Raw genomic sequence first — 17,196 nt, forward strand, 5'->3', positions numbered from 1 at the left:
TGGGCAAACTAATAATATTGCTCAAAGCCAATCGAAAATTATCAAAGGGAGTAAATATAATCATATAATTTTTAAAGGTTTAAGCCTTTAGAAAAATGAAGAAAGTAATACCAATTCCTTACCAATCTCCTAAGTTTTAGTGTCATATACGTTGTAATAAAATTTGTCTTAATTGTCAAATAATCTGAGCTCACAAAAAATTAAAACCCTATTAAAATGAAGTTTGGCCAAACTCTAGATACTCTTATGGTACCCGAATGGCGTCAGCAGTATATGAACTACAATGTAACTCGGATTTTTTTTTGGAAATTCCTATACATGTGAATGATATTTTAACTTAATTTCTCAGGAGCTTAAGAATATGATACTGAATGCCGTGGACAAAGCTCCGAATAGAAGCTCCGCCAATAACGCTTACTACAGGGACTTCGAGATACTGTTCTTTGCCACCTGCAAAGTGGAGTTAACCAAGGTGAATGACTTTTTTGTCCACAAACAGGCGGAGGCGCATCGCAAATTGGCCACTCTCAATTTCCAGCTAACACTCATGGGCCGTCATCGCACCCAACAGGATCCTCGAGGATCGATATCATCCAGGGCATCCACCTCCTCGAGGAGCCTTCATGACAACCGCAAGAAGCCGCCGCTTAACAAACTCCGACTGGCCATGAGCGAGTTTTATCTGAGGTATTTGTCTCACTTATAATACATTTTCCCTAGTCCCATAGCTTGGTAGATGCTTAAAAGCCACACAAACGCGAATTCTTCAGGACCACAATTTTTCATAGGTATTATATGAAGCCTTAAAGCTAAATTGATACCTACCCTTAGCCTCATTATGCTGCAGAATTACCAAACTTTGAATATGACAGCCTTTCGTAAAATCTGCAAGAAGTACGATAAGAACCTAAAGTCAGAGGCTGGTTCAGGATGGTACGAGCGATTTATTATGAGGGCTAGCTTTGCCATGACCACGCAGTTGGATCGAATGATTGGAACCACGGAGGATCTGTATACGGAATACTTGGCCGGTGGAGATCGGTCAAAGGCAATGGCCAAGCTGCGAGTTCCCCCTTTGGGCCAGCCCACTCCTCCGATTCATGTTTTCTGTGCAGGCCTATTTCTGGGCCTCTTTTTGGTGGCCGCTATAATTTGTGTGATCTCGTGTAAGAGAATGTTAGATATATATAACAATCCCATGATATAACGATGGTTTTTCCTAACCCACTAGATTACTGCCTAGAGATGAGTCCAGAATTCCGTTACGTGTTTGTCAGCCTCTTTAGAGGACCCATCTCGGGTGTAACGTTTGGTTTCTGCCTGGCTATTAATATAAAAGTTTTTGAGAAGAAGGGGATTGACCATGTCTTGATCTTCGAGGCGGAGCGAAGAAATGCCATTGGTGCCATGCGAGCCTTGGAAATAGTCAGTTTCTTTGGATACCTGTGCACTCTGAGCGTTTTGCTGTACTTGCTCCACAAAGAGTTCTATATAAGTGATCCGCATTACATACCGCTGGTTCAGTTGGCCATTGTTATTATACTGTTCCTAAACCCCATACCAATTTTTTTCTACTCAGCCAGGATTTGGTTTCTGGCCATTGTGGGTCGCATCCTTTTGGCCCCCTTTTTCTTTGTGAACTTTGTGGACTTTTGGGTGGCGGATCAGTGGACCTCTTTGGTAGTTGGAATTGTGGATCACTATTACCTAATAAGGTTCTATGTGCGATATTTCCTGGATTGGCCAGATGCCTTTGAATTTGAGCCCGACTATGCGGTGCCTGTCATTCGATGTCTGCCGGCTTGGTTCCGATTTTGCCAGAGTCTTCGGCGATTTAGAGACAGTGGATCAAAGTCCACGGACTATCTGATCAATGCCTTGAAGTACTTTCTGTTTGTAGCGGAGGTGGTATTTTCCACAATTCAAACGGAAACAAATGGTGAGTGGCTCGAAAGAATTTAGTAACATTTTACTAAATTTTAAAAATCTTCAGCCAACTACAGTAATCTTTTTGAGAATCCCTGGACTTGGACCTTTATAACGATATGCATTATTTCCTCAATATATTCTCTGCTTTGGGATTTGCTAATGGACTTTGGTTTGCTTAGAGTGTGGAAGGGTGAGAACCTCTTTCTCCGCGAAAATCTGGTTTATCCCAAGGTAATATATTAAACCTAATTTAGCCTATAAATGCATAAGAAAATTCTTTTTTTAGTGGTTCTATTACTTTGTGATTGTGGAAAATTCACTGCTGCGATTCGTTTGGGTTTTGGAGTTTGTCTTGGTCTATCAGGAAGTAATTGCCCCACATAATGGCAAAACGATTATCAGTTTTAGCGAAATAATGAGACGTTTTATGTGGAATTTTATGCGACTTGAGAATGAGCATTTGTATAATTGTGGACAATTCAGAGCCACAAGGGATATATTCATAACAAGATTGAATCCACAAGAGGAAAGGTTCTTGGAGAGTATAATGGACGACTCTGAAAACTTTGGAAGGGAAAATCTAGACAAAAAGTATTTTTAAGATGCATTGTGTTCAACCAACTTGTGCTATAAATATACAAATATGTTGTGTTGAATATTTCAAAATAATTTAAGACTATGTACAAAATCCTGGTACTTAAAGGCTTTGGCCAATTCTCCTTTCCTAACTCCTCACCCTTCTATCTTAATGCTTCAATTGCCAACAATTGACAGTCAATGAAGCGTTTACCCCAGACCTAAACACAGACTGCCCTTCAACTCTGGGCGTACAAATTGAATAAAATTAATCTCACATTTACGAAATTAAAACCACAAATGGAATTATAAATTCAGCACAGAGGAGCAGACCATGTGGAAAAAACCAAGCCCGCAGGACAACAAAAGTTAAGCCAGACGAGGCTGAGGACAACAAGGACTTGACAATTTACCAGTGGAGAGTGGTCACAGAAAAGGACGAGTGCACTTCGGTTGGAGCAGGAGGCGGGACATCCTGGTGTCCTGGGATCCAGGGGGATTGGGTCTGCTCCTTGTTCATGGTCACGCATAAATGCATGCGAATTAGAGAGCCACCGGAACACACGCACGTGGGCGGATTCATCCAATTCAGGGGGTGGATTCGGGAGCCCAGCATCGACCAAGGGAATTTTCTCCCCCTCAAAGGACAACCTCGCCCGTCTTCAGGGGTTACTTTCAAGCCAATTCCAGAAGGAAAGCTCGGTTACCGACTGCTATAAATACAATACATATTGTTGGCATGTCTGCCAAAGCAATTTGCAGTTATAAATGGTGGGAGTTGTGCACTCTGGGGCTGTATCGTCATCAGCTGTTGCTGGAATCTTGTAGATATTTAAGGAGATGCTGGATATAAATTCAAGTGAGATTTGGGAATGCGTCCTCCTGTTTTAATTATGTGCGTCACTGCAACATGTTGCTCCTGCCAGCAGGTTGTCCTCAAACAAATCACAGTCAGTGCTTTTAAAAATAGAGAACTTGTGAAGTGCCATGAAATTGAAATTCCCCAAAGCAAAACGACCCCAACTCTAAATTCAAAATTCAGTAGCAGCTGCCGTCGTTAAAATGCTTTTGAATTTTGCATTGAAAAAATTGCAGGCAAGGACTGTTGCTAATGGTACACAAGGAAAAATAACATAAGGTTTTTTTTAGGTCAACCACCAATTTGATTTAGAGATAATATTCATTGAACATATAATAAATATTTTTCTTATAGTAAATGTATTACTTTTTAATAAGGTTTTACTATATTTATTTTTAAATATATTTCTAATGTTTTTAATTTCTATTTGAAGAATGGTTTTGAATTTAAAGCTACTCTCCCAAGGGGTTCGTAAAGTTTTTGACTTTTTAAAATTTTCATTTAGGTGTACCCTTTTTGGGGTTGCTATTTTGTCACCGTTCCGGGTGGCTGGCGGGGATCCCGAACCCCAGAGCTGGGTCTAGGTCGCCAGACCGCAGACATTATAAACAACACTCGGGAGGGCCGATGCCACACGGCCAGCAAGTGAAAGTTTTATGGCGCAACTTTAGATGAACCGCTGCCCCTCCTGATTGCGTCGCCTACCACGAACTAGGCGCAAGGACGACCATAAAAATCCCTTGTAATTTATTTGTCTGCTCGGCCAAAAGCGAACGCAAAACATTTCCGTAACGCATTTAAATTTCATAGTCAGTGAAAGTCATCAACACATTCAGCCGGGTCCCCAAGTTAAACGACTATTTTAGAGGGTGGGGAAATGGAGGGGGGTCGCCACACAAAAGCTTCCGTTTCCTGTCTGCAACTCCAAGGATTTCCCCGGGGGTTGCAAACACGGCGCTCCAAAGAAAGGTCCCCCAAAAACCGGAGTCAAAACCGAAGACCTCCCCACAGACATTGGGCAAATAAAGTTTTCTAATTTTGCCATCTTCTTGGTTTGAATTTTTCAGAGAGCACTTTGCGGAGTTTTCCCCCTGGCAGAGATTTTCCTCTCTTTAAACTTGTAGCACGCCAATTTTGTTTGCCTTTCTGGAGTTTTTCCTGCCATTTTCCTGATGACATCTGTTGGTCGAAGTGTGAGGCGTAACCCCCCAAAAAAAATAAGCCAAAAACCAGGACCCAACTGCCTGTAATTTCCGGCAAACAAACCAATAAATCATATTAAACTTACTAGGAATTCGGGGAAAGCGTAGAAAGAAATGCGTGCCGGATGTCTTATGACGGTCTAAGCTAAATTCAAAGGAAATCTCTGACATTGGATATGCAATATTTTGGGGGTCATGAGGGGAGGATTTTGGATTCGATGGGGCGTCTCGGGATGATTGCATTTAAGTTAAGTTTAAGTATTGCTTCGGTGTTAAAAAATGCTAGCTGACTTTTGTATATGCTAGTGCCAGAAATTATTTTGAATTAAATGCGACTTGCTGACACTTATTTTGACACATTAATAATTTTAACTCGGAAGTAATTGGTGCGTGTTAACAAAATGGAAAACAAGTTCCTTATGTTATCATACACTTTGAATAGTTTTAACACATTTGTATTTATTACTTCTATGTTAATATTTAAGGTTAAAATTGATTAATTCTTTAGGGTTTTTGTATTGTGTACTTTAACTTTTTTGCTTCTTACATTAAAATATGTTTAGGACAAAAAAAATTTTTTTTTGCTATATATAGTATATTAAAAAATAATTTTTAATTTTTAAGTTGCAATAAAGATCAAACGCCAGATAAATTTGAAGAGTCTGAAATTACTTTAACAAATCTCTTTGCCAAAAGGTTTTCTTTTTGAGGCTCCACCTATGGTTGGTTTATGTGCCAACAGTATTAGGGTTAAAAAACAAAAGCTGGCTGCTACAAGCTAACACCGTCGATAGAGGGCGCATTATGTAAGATAAGTTAAGATGTCGCTTTACTGACGACTATTTGACATCTGATTTTAAATTAAAGTAAGATGCAGGTAAAATGTATAATATAAGTAAAATATAAGTAAGTAAGTACTGGGAAGTACTGGGTCCAAAGGATTTTATCTTTGACTTTAAGTTTTAAAAAAAGAGTTTTTAGTCATGCATTTTTCTTATCAAACTTCCCGGAAGAATTGTTTGTATCTATGTCAAATGACGCAAAGAAAACCGCTGAAAACAATACTGGGTTTGTCCAAAACACATGTAAAAAAATTACATTTCTGGATAAGTTCTGTATCTGCAGCGAGCTGTGCCTCTATAAATTCATAAAAATGAGCTCAGTTCAGATCAGAGTCTTCGAAGCCTCGCACTTGTAAAGTAATAATGAAACCGTTCATTTTGGTGATTTTTCTTCCGTTTATCCTTTTTGAAGTGCTACTTCTTACCAGTGGAAGCCCAATTTATACTTATGAACTATTAAAATTCAACTGCGATAAAGACTGTACCGCGATGCTAAACACCTTTATTGCTCATGCTGTGAAGTACGCTGATATTGCGAAGAACTTGAAATATCAAAATAAAAGGCTTACTGGAGAACTGGAAGAAATTGGTTGGAAAACCATTCAAAGGCGTTTCGACGGTTCCGAGAACTTCGACCGACCCTGGTCGGATTATAAGCGTGGATTCCGAAGTAAAACGGGAGAATTTTTCATCGGACTAATGGAACTATACACTGAGACTAAGAAACAACAGCACGAACTTTTTATAAAACTTCAATATGTTAATGGATCCACTAGCTACGCTTATTATAGTGATTTTCAAATTGGAAGCGAGAAAGAGAATTATAAGCTAAAGTCGCTTGGAAAATATTCTGGTACAGCCGGAGACGCCCTAAGAGAGCATATGTATGCAGAGTTTACTACGTTTGACCGGGATAACGTTAATAATTTTATAGTTGATTGCCCTGGAAATCGTGTAGGTGGTTGGTGGTACAATTTGTGCGACCACAGGTAAGCATGTTCATATGCCTAACCATTCCACTACACAAATATGACAAATACATTTTTCAGTTCCCTGAATGGAAAGTACTATGGAAACGGGATCAGTGAAATGAACAATGGAATCTATTGGCGTACTTCGAACAGCGATAATTTAAACCAATCTTTTACCGCTGTTGAAATGATGATTAAGCCACTGGCTAAGTCTAACAACGATATATATGATACGAACGAAAACGAATATACGATAATTGAAACATAACATTTGTAAATGTAAAGCAATGTATTCGAAAACGAATATACGATAATTGAAACATAACATTTGTAAATGTAAAGCAATTTCTAAATTGTTAAAGGCCACGATTAATCTGGAATGCACTATAAACTGGTTAGTGTTGGAAACGGTAACAAAGAAAATCTTAGTCCATTACAAAAAAAAAACGTAAAAAAAATATTATTTAGTTTTGTTTTTATACGATTGTGCCCTTAAACTTAAGCTCAAAACGTGTATTTTATTCAACATTACATACCTTACTTTGACACATTAATAGTTTTAACTCGGAAGTAATTGGTGCGTGTTAACAAAATGGAAAACAAGTTCCTTATGTTATCATACACTTTGAATAGTTTTAACGCTTTTGTATTTATTACTTCTATGTTAATATTTAAGGTTAAAATTGATTAATTCTTTAGGGTTTTTGTAATGTGTACTTTAACTTTTTTGCTTCTTATATTAAAATATGTTAATGTAAATTATATATGTTATAGTAAATTATAAAATAATTTTTAATTTTTAAGTTGCAATAAAAATCAAACGCCAGATAAATTTGAAGAATCTGAAATTGGCTTTAACAAATCTCTTTGCTAAAAGGTTTTCTTTTTGAGGCTCCACCTATGGTTGGTTTATGTGCAAACAGTATAAGGGTTAGAAAACAAAAGCAGGCTGCTACAAGCTAACACCGTCGATAGAGGGCGCATTATGTAAGATAAGTTAAGATGTCGCTTTACTGACGACTATTTGACATCTGATTTTAAATTAAAGTAAGATGCAGGTAAAATGTATAATATAAGTAAAATATAAGTAAGTAAGTACTGGGAACAGTATTTAAGAGCGCCACCTATGTTAGGTGTATTAAAGAAACGAATTCGTAGAGGGCGCTGTTTGTAAAAAAATAAAAAAATAATCTAACGCATTTTATCTTTGACTTTAAGTTTTAAAAAAAGAGTTTTTAGTCATGCATTTTTCTTATCAAACTTCCCGGAAGAATGGTTTGTATCTATGTCAAATGACGCAAAGAAAACCGCTGAAAACAATACTGGGCTTTTCAAAAATGTTGAGTTGCTGATACACATGTAAAAAATTTACATTTCTGGATAAGTTCTGTATCTGCAGCGAGCTGTGCCTCTATATATTCATAAAGTTGAGTTCAGTTCAGATCAGAGTCTTCGAAGCCTCGTACTTGTAAAGTAATAATGAAACCGTTCATTTTGGTGATTTTTCTTCCGTTTATCCTTTTTGAAGTGCTACTTCTTACCAGTGGAAGCCCAATTAGTACTCATGAACTATTAAGATTCGACTGCGATAAAGACTGTAACTCGATGCTCAACACCTTTATTGCTCATGCCGTGAAGTACGCAGATATTGCGAAGAACTTGGAATATCAAAATAAAAGGCTTACTGGAGAACTGGAAGAAATTGGTTGGAAAACCATTCAAAGGCGTTACGACGGTTCCGGGAAATTCAACGGATCCTGGTCGGATTATAAGTATGGATTCGGACTTCCAACGGGAGAATTTTTCACCGGACTAATGGAACTATACACTGAGACTAAGAAACAACAGCACGAACTTTTTATAAAACTTCAACATGTTAATGGATCCACTAGCTACGCTTATTATAGTGATTTTCAAATTGGAAGCGAGAAAGAGAAGTATAAGCTAAAGTCGCTTGGAAAATATTCTGGTACAGCCGGAGACGCCCTAAGAGAGCATATGTATGCAGAGTTTACTACGTTTGACTGGGATAACGATAATGATTGCAGACGTAATTGCGCTGCAAATGGAGAAGGTGGTTGGTGGTACAATGTGTGCGACCACAGGTAAGCATGTTCATATGCCTAACCATTCCACTACACAAATATAACAATTAATATTTTCAGTTCCCTGAATGGAAAGTACTATGGAAACGGGATTAGTGAAATGAACAATGGAATCTATTGGGGTACTTCGAACAGCGATAATTTAAACGAATCGTTTACCGCTGTTGAAATGATGATTAAGCCACTGGCTAAGTCTAACAACGATATATATGATACGAACGAAAACGAATATACGATAATTGAAACATAACATTTGTAAATGTAAAGCAATTTCTAAATTGTTAAAGGCCACGATTAATCTGGAATGCACTATAAACTAGTTAGTGTTGGAAACGGTAACAAAGAAAATCTTAGTCCAATACAAAAAAAAAATAAAAAAATAATAAGTTTTGTTTTTATTCGATTGTGCCCTTAAACTTAAGCTCAAAACGTGTATTTTATTCAACATTACATACCTTAAGATAAAACACCAAATGCATCCAATAAAACTTGTAACCTTAACATAAGTTCTCGAATATTATTCTTCAAAATGAACTTACCGGTTCACCATCTCATTGCCGTTTTCCAGCGATTGGGCCAGTTGCTGTGGCGTTTGTTGCTGCTGCTGATCCTGCTGATTTTTGTCCTGGTGCAGACTGGATCCCGGAGTCCTCAGACCGCCGCCCACGCCGATGCCCAGAACGGAGCCGCCGCCCGTGAGTGTGGATGAGGAACCCACTCCGACTCCAACTCCACCGCCGCAGCCAACTCCGATGGACTTGGTCTGCTTGGCCTGCTGCTTGAAGCGACTCAAGGCGAAGAATAGGGCTAGGACGGCCTTCAGGCGACCGGCACAGATGTCATTGGTGGTGATGTTCTCCAAGCCGCCGACCGACTGGCTTCGCAGCACATGCAGACACGAGTTGACGTTGTCAAACTACCAAAAAGGGAAAAAACAAAGAAAAGCGGGATGCAAATGAAATCAAAGCACGGAAAATGCCAGCAGTTAAAGCTATTTAAGTACGCCGATGATTCATTGGCGGAGCTCTTTGAGCCTGTCTAATATAAATGTAAATCCTCGAGCTGTTTTATCGCCAGGCGCCTTCAAATGTCGTGATTTTGACATGACTCCCAAATGAGGCGCCCCCCCAATACCAACACCGTTGTACAAATGCGTTTTTTATGGCTAATTCACCGTGGCGTTCTTAACTGCTTCACGCACACGATCTGGCCAGAAAAACCCTTCGAATCAAACCGAAGGCAAACGAAACAAAAAATTGACATTAAGATAAAGTGTTCAGACATCAACTGCCCCTCTTCAGCACCCTTTACCATTTGTCAACACCAGGAGAACCTAAGATGACAGGTCGCACGGCTTTGAGATACTCTCTGGGCTGGGATTAGGGAAAAGGTTGGGGTATTCTTAAAATTTATAAAGTGGAAGTCGTGCTGGGGCTCAAGAACTTAAATGATTTAACAAAATGTGATTATGCGAAGCATTGTTATGGTTATCGGATTTAGAACTTTCAGAACTTAAGATTTGAATAAGAGAAAGCTTAAATACAAAATGAATCTTCATACAGTTTGTGATTATATTTATAATATTTAAAAATCTCCAGAGATCTAAGTGATTTTGTTAGTGAGCTTTATTATTAAAACAAAAATATTATTATCCATTTAATATTTCAATAAGTAATTATTTCCTTGATTAACGAAACCTCTATTAAAATCAATTCATAACAATGGAAAATATAATTAAAACTACAAATATTTAACTAGAAGCAGATTTCTCTTAAACTTAAAGCAAATAAAAGTTTCCCTGATTTCATAAATATTTTATTGACAGGCTACACAACTAACCACTTCGCTGAGCTACCCAGATGACCAAAAATTCTGTACAGAATATTGTCAACATGCTTCCGAAAAGCTTTACGAATTTGTCTTTTGTATATTGCAGAGCACGATATTTCATATTTTTTCCCCACTTTATCACAGTGGTCGCTACAATTTAAAAGACACAAAAAGTGTACGTAGTTAAATAGAACTGAGAGGCAAATGTCGAAAAATCAAACTTGACAACTGACATGACGGCAGACAAATGACAAACGTCTGCCGGCTGTGTGCACTCAATTTGCTGGTCGAGAAGTCGAGAAGTCGAAACTGAGATGCGAACTGATGCAGCATCCTAGGGCCCCAAAGTTATCTATATCTATATCCAGATGACAGTGGGGCTGAGCGGGGCCAAAACTTTAAAAGGCTGCCAAAACTTATATGACAAACTTTGTAATAACTTTCTGAGAGACAAAATGGCAGCAACTTTGCGCCCAATGACTTTGGCAAACAATTGAAAAACTCCAATCGCAGATAAGTTCAAGTTCAATGCCGCCCCATTATGCGTATCTGCCAGATACTTTCTACTTTATACTTGATCCTCGCCTCCCGTCAACATTAATATTTGGCCAAAGTATCTTGGGCCAGCTCACTTTGCTCAATTTGTTGCATTATAAATTGAGACAATAAATTTACATTAATTTTTGCCTTCTTTACTTTGTTCAGGGGCAAATGGGGCCATTAGTGGAAAGAGCAGCGCTCCCAGTTGCGTTCTAACAATTTGTATCTGTTGCCTGTTATCGATGGCTGTAGCCACTGATAGATAAGTTCTGTCAAAAGCCACATTAACTTTTGTAGTTGCCGATGAAAGTTTTGCTGTCTTTCAAACAAACTTCAATTATTACGATGTTGCACTAATTGGTGAGAGCCAGAACTTTACCTTTGAAAGTTACTAATGGTCTTCAGAAATTGTACAGATTTCCTGGCTAGACAATTATTTAATCACTACATGTTATTCAATTTAACAACAAATTTAATATTTGCTAGTTATTAATTTATAAAATTTATTTTAAGCTTGCTTCATCAAAAGGTAAGAACCATTTTATTCAGTCGAAACCATAGTTTTAAAGCCATTTTACTTTCCAGGAAACAAATCATTCGCTTTCGAAACGCATTTTTCGTACCTGCGTTTAATCAAACTGTCTAACTGCGATTGAGCCAACAGATCGTACCATTTGTTATGGGCATGTTAATGGGGAACTGCTCCATTAGTCCGCCTTGACATCATCATTTCTCTCCGCGGAACCCTGGTTTTTACACCCGTTCCGAGGGGCAAGCAGTATCGGTCGATCAATCACGCACCGCGTTGACAGCTGCAAGTGTCAAACAGAGCGGTGCACTTATTTACTATGCTCCACAATGAACACCGCCCACAGTAGCCACAGAGCACAGTAGCTTCGTACACTCAGAAAAAAATTATTGAAATAAACATTTGCTTTCTTATTGGTAAGTTTCCAACTCGAAAATGTTAAATATGTTAATTTACTCAAGCTGAAATTTGAATATTATAACTAAGATCAGCAAGAAGAAAACAAATATTAGGTCACTTGGTGGTATTGAACTCAGTTACTCTCAAAAAATTCTGGAAACATGATTATTCCACCAAAAGTATGTGCTCAGTTCAATATTTATTAACATTTGAGAAACATTTTACTTCGGAAATAAGATGTCTTTCCGTATTTCAATTATTTTGTTCAGTTCCTTAATTCCCTTTCAAATTTCTCAAGTGTAGATACGGGTCGTTCAAATCAAGAACACGGGTGTCTCTGGCACAGTTAAGACCCATTGAATCGCGTAGTTGGCGCAGGCAAAGTGCATTGAAGCCCCGACTTACGTAATATGCAACAAAAGTCAAATAAACCACAATAGATGGGCGGCGGGAGGGGCTGAAAGTGCATCGAGATGCGGCATCTGTTGCCTCTCCAAAGAAGAAGACGGCAAACCGCAAGTTGAATGCAACGAAATCGCGAAACCGATACGATACTCCAGCAAAGTCTGTCGAAGCCACATTGAGTAAGGAGCCGGCCCCAAACCCCACTCAGATGTCCCCCCCATGCAAACGGGTTGAACTGCGAAATATTGGGAAATGTACAGCTCATGACTCTCCTCCTGGCAGCCTCACTCCTTTTGGCCGAAAAATAAAAATAAGCGACGAACAAAAATAAATGCAAATAATATTGTTCACATTCAAGTTGTCAATTGCACTGGTGAGCGGGGCCTTATCAATGAACCCCTTGCGAATGAAGAAACAGTGGTGCCAAAAATATTTATTTTCGGACAAGGAATACTTATAAGGTTTTAAAACAGCTCAATTATAACTTTTAAATCTTTAAATAATAATAAAAAATATGTAACCCTATTAGACTATTAAATCTTTAAGTAATATAACTATTATTATAAAAGATATACTTGTTTTTACTTAGATTAAATCCTTTCCTTTAGGGAAACTCATTTTTTTTAACCCTTACTAACCTTTTAGGTTCATTAAATCCAATTACAGTTGTTTATCTAAAGCTCGAACACATAAACGCTTGGTGGTCTGGTTAGTCTTATTTTATTGACCCATAGATTCTACAAACTTATTTACTTTTCCACATCGCTTGAGCAATGCAAGCACTGTAACGATATGATGGGACTTTTCAACTCGCCTTCTGTGCGATCGAAAATGAAGACAACAAACTGGCCAAGTGACGCTTATTGTCACAGGATGCGGCGTCATTAAAGCCGAAATGTGCGAGAAGGGAAGGGAGATGGGGGGGATTGTAAGGACGACGAGGAGGTCCTGGGGCAGAAACTGCAGCAGCCATTATTGACATTCTTCGATTTTTCTATCTTTGTGTTTGTGTGCCAGGCGCAGAGAATTTCTGAATTGCACTCGACGCATTGTGTTCGCAGCACTACCATGGTCAGTGAGTCTGTATTTAACTCCTTTTCCGACCCCCCCAGAGGCTCCGACTCCTTCACTCATTTAATGCGAATTTATCGCAGAATGCAATGCGCTTCTTCTTCATTCATCCGGCTCGAGTCCTGGCCAAAGGATTAAGAGTGGTCAACAAAGACGACGTAAATGAAAAGGCAAACGGAACGGAATGGAACGGAATCGCCGGGTAGGGAAAGTCCTTTGTTAATGGCGCTAAAGAGTTGGCCGGAAAACAGGACATGCTGTTGGGCCAGCCGCTAAAGTCAACTTATGCCAACGCTTCCGCTCCGAATGACATTTCATTAAATGTATATGTGCATTTCATTTCATTTGATTTATACACACTTTAAAGCCCCCTGGCTATAAATCAACGTAGGCGTCTGCATTCCCATTCTCTTCCCAAAATCCCGCGGCCAAGCCCCTTTTTTTAATTAACCGCCGGCCAAAGGAATTATACAACACAAAAAATCCGAATATATGTGTGTTTTCGTCTGCGATTTTGGCCACAACAACAATATGGTTTTATCTGTGAATTTGTCAGGTGGGGAGAACCGAAAATTGAATTGTTTAATGGGTATTTGCTCGGCATATTTGATACACACTGCAATGTTGGTTTTAAAAAGTATATATGCTTATTCAATTTATTTTTATAAATACCTAACATTGAGAAAAAGATTCAAATAAATAAGTGAATTTTAAACAGTTTAAGGAGGTTTACATTTTGTAAAGGAGTAACTACATTTAACAAATCCTCAAATGACTCCCTTTATAGTTACCCATTCAATAATCCCCTTTGTGGACCCAGGGCTTCCCCAAACCAATTAACAACTAATTAAACGCTCAAAGTCACACACTCCCTGCCATTTTCCAGTCCTGATAGAAGAGATCCTCGTGCTGCAGAGCAGACTTCTTGGCATTCGGAAATCAATAACCAAAATCCTCACAAATTCTTCGAATCACTCAGAATGGGGAAAATTCCAAGGCAATGATAAGCAGACAGACAATTGCATTCAGACACTCACTCGATTGGGAATTTGGGAATGCGGAGGGGCTGGGCAAAATGGCAAAACAATTTCAATAATTTCAAGTGTCCTTCGTGGCCGACAGGAGTCACTCACAGTCACAAGGATTCGAGAGCGATTTCGGACAATTGTCGCCAAAGTCACGACTTCCAAAAAGGGCGATAAGAAATTGCCAGCTAAAATAAAATAAAAATCAAATGAAATTGTTCCGGGGAAAGGCAAGGGATGGGGAAAGTAATACCAGCTAAGACTGAACTGTAAATTCGATTTACGAATCACTGAAAGTGCAACACGCGTACTGCACAAACAATTTTTTTCGGCTGCCCTGGATGGGCAATGGCCAATGGCCAAAGGCCAAAGCGAAATGCGATTTGATTGAAGTGAAGAAATGTAATTGAAATTGCCGGACATATGTGTTTGCAGGGGACAGGAAAAGGCGTAGAAAGAGTCGGGGGAGTTCGCAGATAGAGCCAGTTTAATTTGGCAAGTGCAATCGAGTGAAAGTTGAAGCCACTGCGATGGGACTTAAAACACTTGGCCCAACTTGGCTTCGAAATTAAAGTTCTGGCAGCTAAAGTGGCTATCAAACCTCAACACTTAAAGAACTCATGAATGAGTAGGTACTTAGAAAAAATATTACTTTAAATTAGGGTATTCAAATAACAAAATAGAAAAAAATTTTGAAAATGTAAAAACTCTAGTCATTTCTGCAAGACTTCCTATAATTTAAATACAATATTTTAAGAAAAAAGTTTATATATATTTTATTGGCCTATACCCATATACATCTCCTACACGAAGCCATGTTTTTAAGTCTAAACACTTTCTTATCTCCATGATCTTATTATTATGTTATTACATTTCAGAAATATTTCCTTGGATTTTGATATGAATATATATTTCCTACATCTAGAAATGTTTTTTATATTTAAACATTTTCCCATCTTCATGATATGCTAAAACATATTGAACAAAGTTTCCCATACTACAAGCTGCTTTTAGCTTAACATAAAGGAAGTGTAAACGGAACCCATCGTGGTAAAACTTATAATTTCCTGCCAAAAGTAATAAGTGTTCGCAGGAAACTTAATTCCTGTTCATATCAATAAAGTTAATAAGAAACTTGTATGGCTTTCTAAAGACTCTGGAGACCTCCCACTTAAATTGCGCAACCCAAACTCCGGCATTTCCGCAGTTTTCCCACCCAACTGCGATAAATTTCCCGGCAGCCGCATCGTTACTTTCCACTGTGTTGAAATATTTAGTAAGATTTCAGCGTATTTGAAGCATTCATAGGAACTTTTCAGCAAGCAAACGAAATCACTTTCGGGGCTTCTCCAGCTCCTCCAACCCTCCACCTCTATAAGGAAATCCACCCACTCCCCGCGAATCGTTTCTATAGCGACCTTTGGCAAAGTGCGTGTGCTTCGGCGCATTAAATTGATTGCGATAAAAATTTCTCCAAGATGAGAAGCGGCCAATTTGAGTTTAAGTTTTACCCCACACTTCTTTTGGCCTCCATTTTATATACATTTTTTTCTTGAAACTGTAGCAGAGGAAAATGAAATTATTGATAAGACCAGGGGAGGAGTTTAAAACTCCTTTAAAAGGCGGCTTAATAAAACTGCAGTCATGTGATGACGATAGCTATCGGTGGCTCAGGAAATGCCAAGGAAGGAAGGAAGTCGGTATAAAAAAGTAGTGGAAAACGTAGGTAAGCACACACACGGTCACAATTTAAATATGTATTATGATTATTTACTGCCAGCGCAAGTTAAATAAAAATACAGTGGAAAATAAAAATAAAATGCGCATAAAGAGGGTCTCAGCTCGAGATGATGATAAGCCGGGGTTTGGTTGGGGGAAATGTTGGAAAATTGGGGAACTAGGGGATCTAGGGGAGTACATAAGCAGGCAAATTGCGCACGCAAGCCCCTCAATTTCCTCCCGTAGATTCGAACGTCTGTTCCCCGGATCCCCCGGTTCCAAAGACCCCACCTCCTTTTCCTCCTTCGCCAAGATTAGCCTTTGGAGATATGGTATGCTAAGGTGCCGCTCCATTCTGCTCCACGTTTCGTTTCACTTCAGGCTGCTTTCAATAGGCGTCCAAAGAAAGTGCAGCGAAGGCTAAGAGCATTCGCTGCGAACGTGTTTCCAGATTGCACTTGTGCAAATCGGGCAAAATTTGGATGGGACACTTTTTCTTTTGATTGAAATACATATATCAAATCGAGCATGCTGATACCATTTAATAAAGAAATAAATTCGTGCAGAAAAAACATCATTCTAATTGAAATCAATTTATCTGTGAGTTTTTATTGACTGAAAGCTGTGACTTTGGCACTTTTAATATTGTATCTCATACAATTTCATTTGATTTAAAAATAATTTAAGTAAAAAGTAAAAACATTGAAAAAACGTAGAGTATGAGCAGATAGAATAGGCAATTTGAATATTTTTTATATAATCCAGGTGCCACAAAATGTCTTGGCTTTTGACATCACTTTTAAATGTCATTTTAGGTGTAAAAAAATTTATCCTCTATTCTTTGCATACTTTTATACACCTTAAATGCATTTAAAGGCATTTAAATTACAATTGATTTTAAAATCCAAGTGATTTGTTTGGCACCTCCAAAAAGTTGTATATGCTTATTTAATGTTCTTAATACAGGGTGAGGATTTAAACAAAAATGAGAATTAGAATATTATTAAATAAGAAAAAAATCTAAAATTATAGGGACCTCAATATACTTCGTCAGTTTATTTTGAACTTATCTTTTTCAAACCCTCACCCATTATTTCTCTCTCTGTATTGAGCGCTTTGTAGTGCATTTGCCATTGGCACACAATTGGGTGAATTCTGTTTTTTTTCCTGGGCTGTCGGGTCGCAACAGCATCT

General features: G+C 38.4%; 3 protein-coding genes across 8 annotated transcripts in view; 2 read left to right on the forward strand and 1 right to left on the reverse strand.

The window, feature by feature from the left end:
• Positions 1-17,196, reverse strand: part of LOC119547588 (protein sickie) — a 180,591-nt gene that overhangs the window by 75,769 nt on the left and 87,626 nt on the right. For all 6 annotated transcript variants that reach the window (XM_037854502.1, XM_037854500.1, XM_037854496.1 and 3 more), the window contains exon 3: positions 9,024-9,400. In XM_037854502.1, the coding sequence (XP_037710430.1) occupies positions 9,024-9,400 (377 nt within the window). The remainder of the gene's footprint in view (positions 1-9,023; positions 9,401-17,196) is intronic.
• LOC119547589 (xenotropic and polytropic retrovirus receptor 1) lies at positions 151-2,530 on the forward strand. The gene is made up of 6 exons (XM_037854508.1): positions 151-285; positions 350-687; positions 832-1,166; positions 1,232-1,939; positions 1,994-2,160; positions 2,216-2,530. The coding sequence occupies exons 1-6, from the start codon at positions 217-219 to the stop codon at positions 2,528-2,530; spliced, it is 1,932 nt and encodes a 643-aa protein (XP_037710436.1). The 5' UTR covers positions 151-216.
• LOC119547591 (angiopoietin-related protein 1-like) lies at positions 7,854-8,887 on the forward strand. Its single transcript, XM_037854511.1, has 2 exons — positions 7,854-8,484; positions 8,545-8,887. Exons 1-2 carry the CDS (start codon positions 7,859-7,861, stop codon positions 8,732-8,734), a joined length of 816 nt encoding a protein of 271 aa, XP_037710439.1. The 5' UTR covers positions 7,854-7,858; the 3' UTR covers positions 8,735-8,887.

The sequence above is a fragment of the Drosophila subpulchrella genome, chromosome 2L (genome assembly GCF_014743375.2).
Source record: "Drosophila subpulchrella strain 33 F10 #4 breed RU33 chromosome 2L, RU_Dsub_v1.1 Primary Assembly, whole genome shotgun sequence".
NCBI classification, from domain to species: Eukaryota; Metazoa; Arthropoda; class Insecta; order Diptera; family Drosophilidae; genus Drosophila; species Drosophila subpulchrella.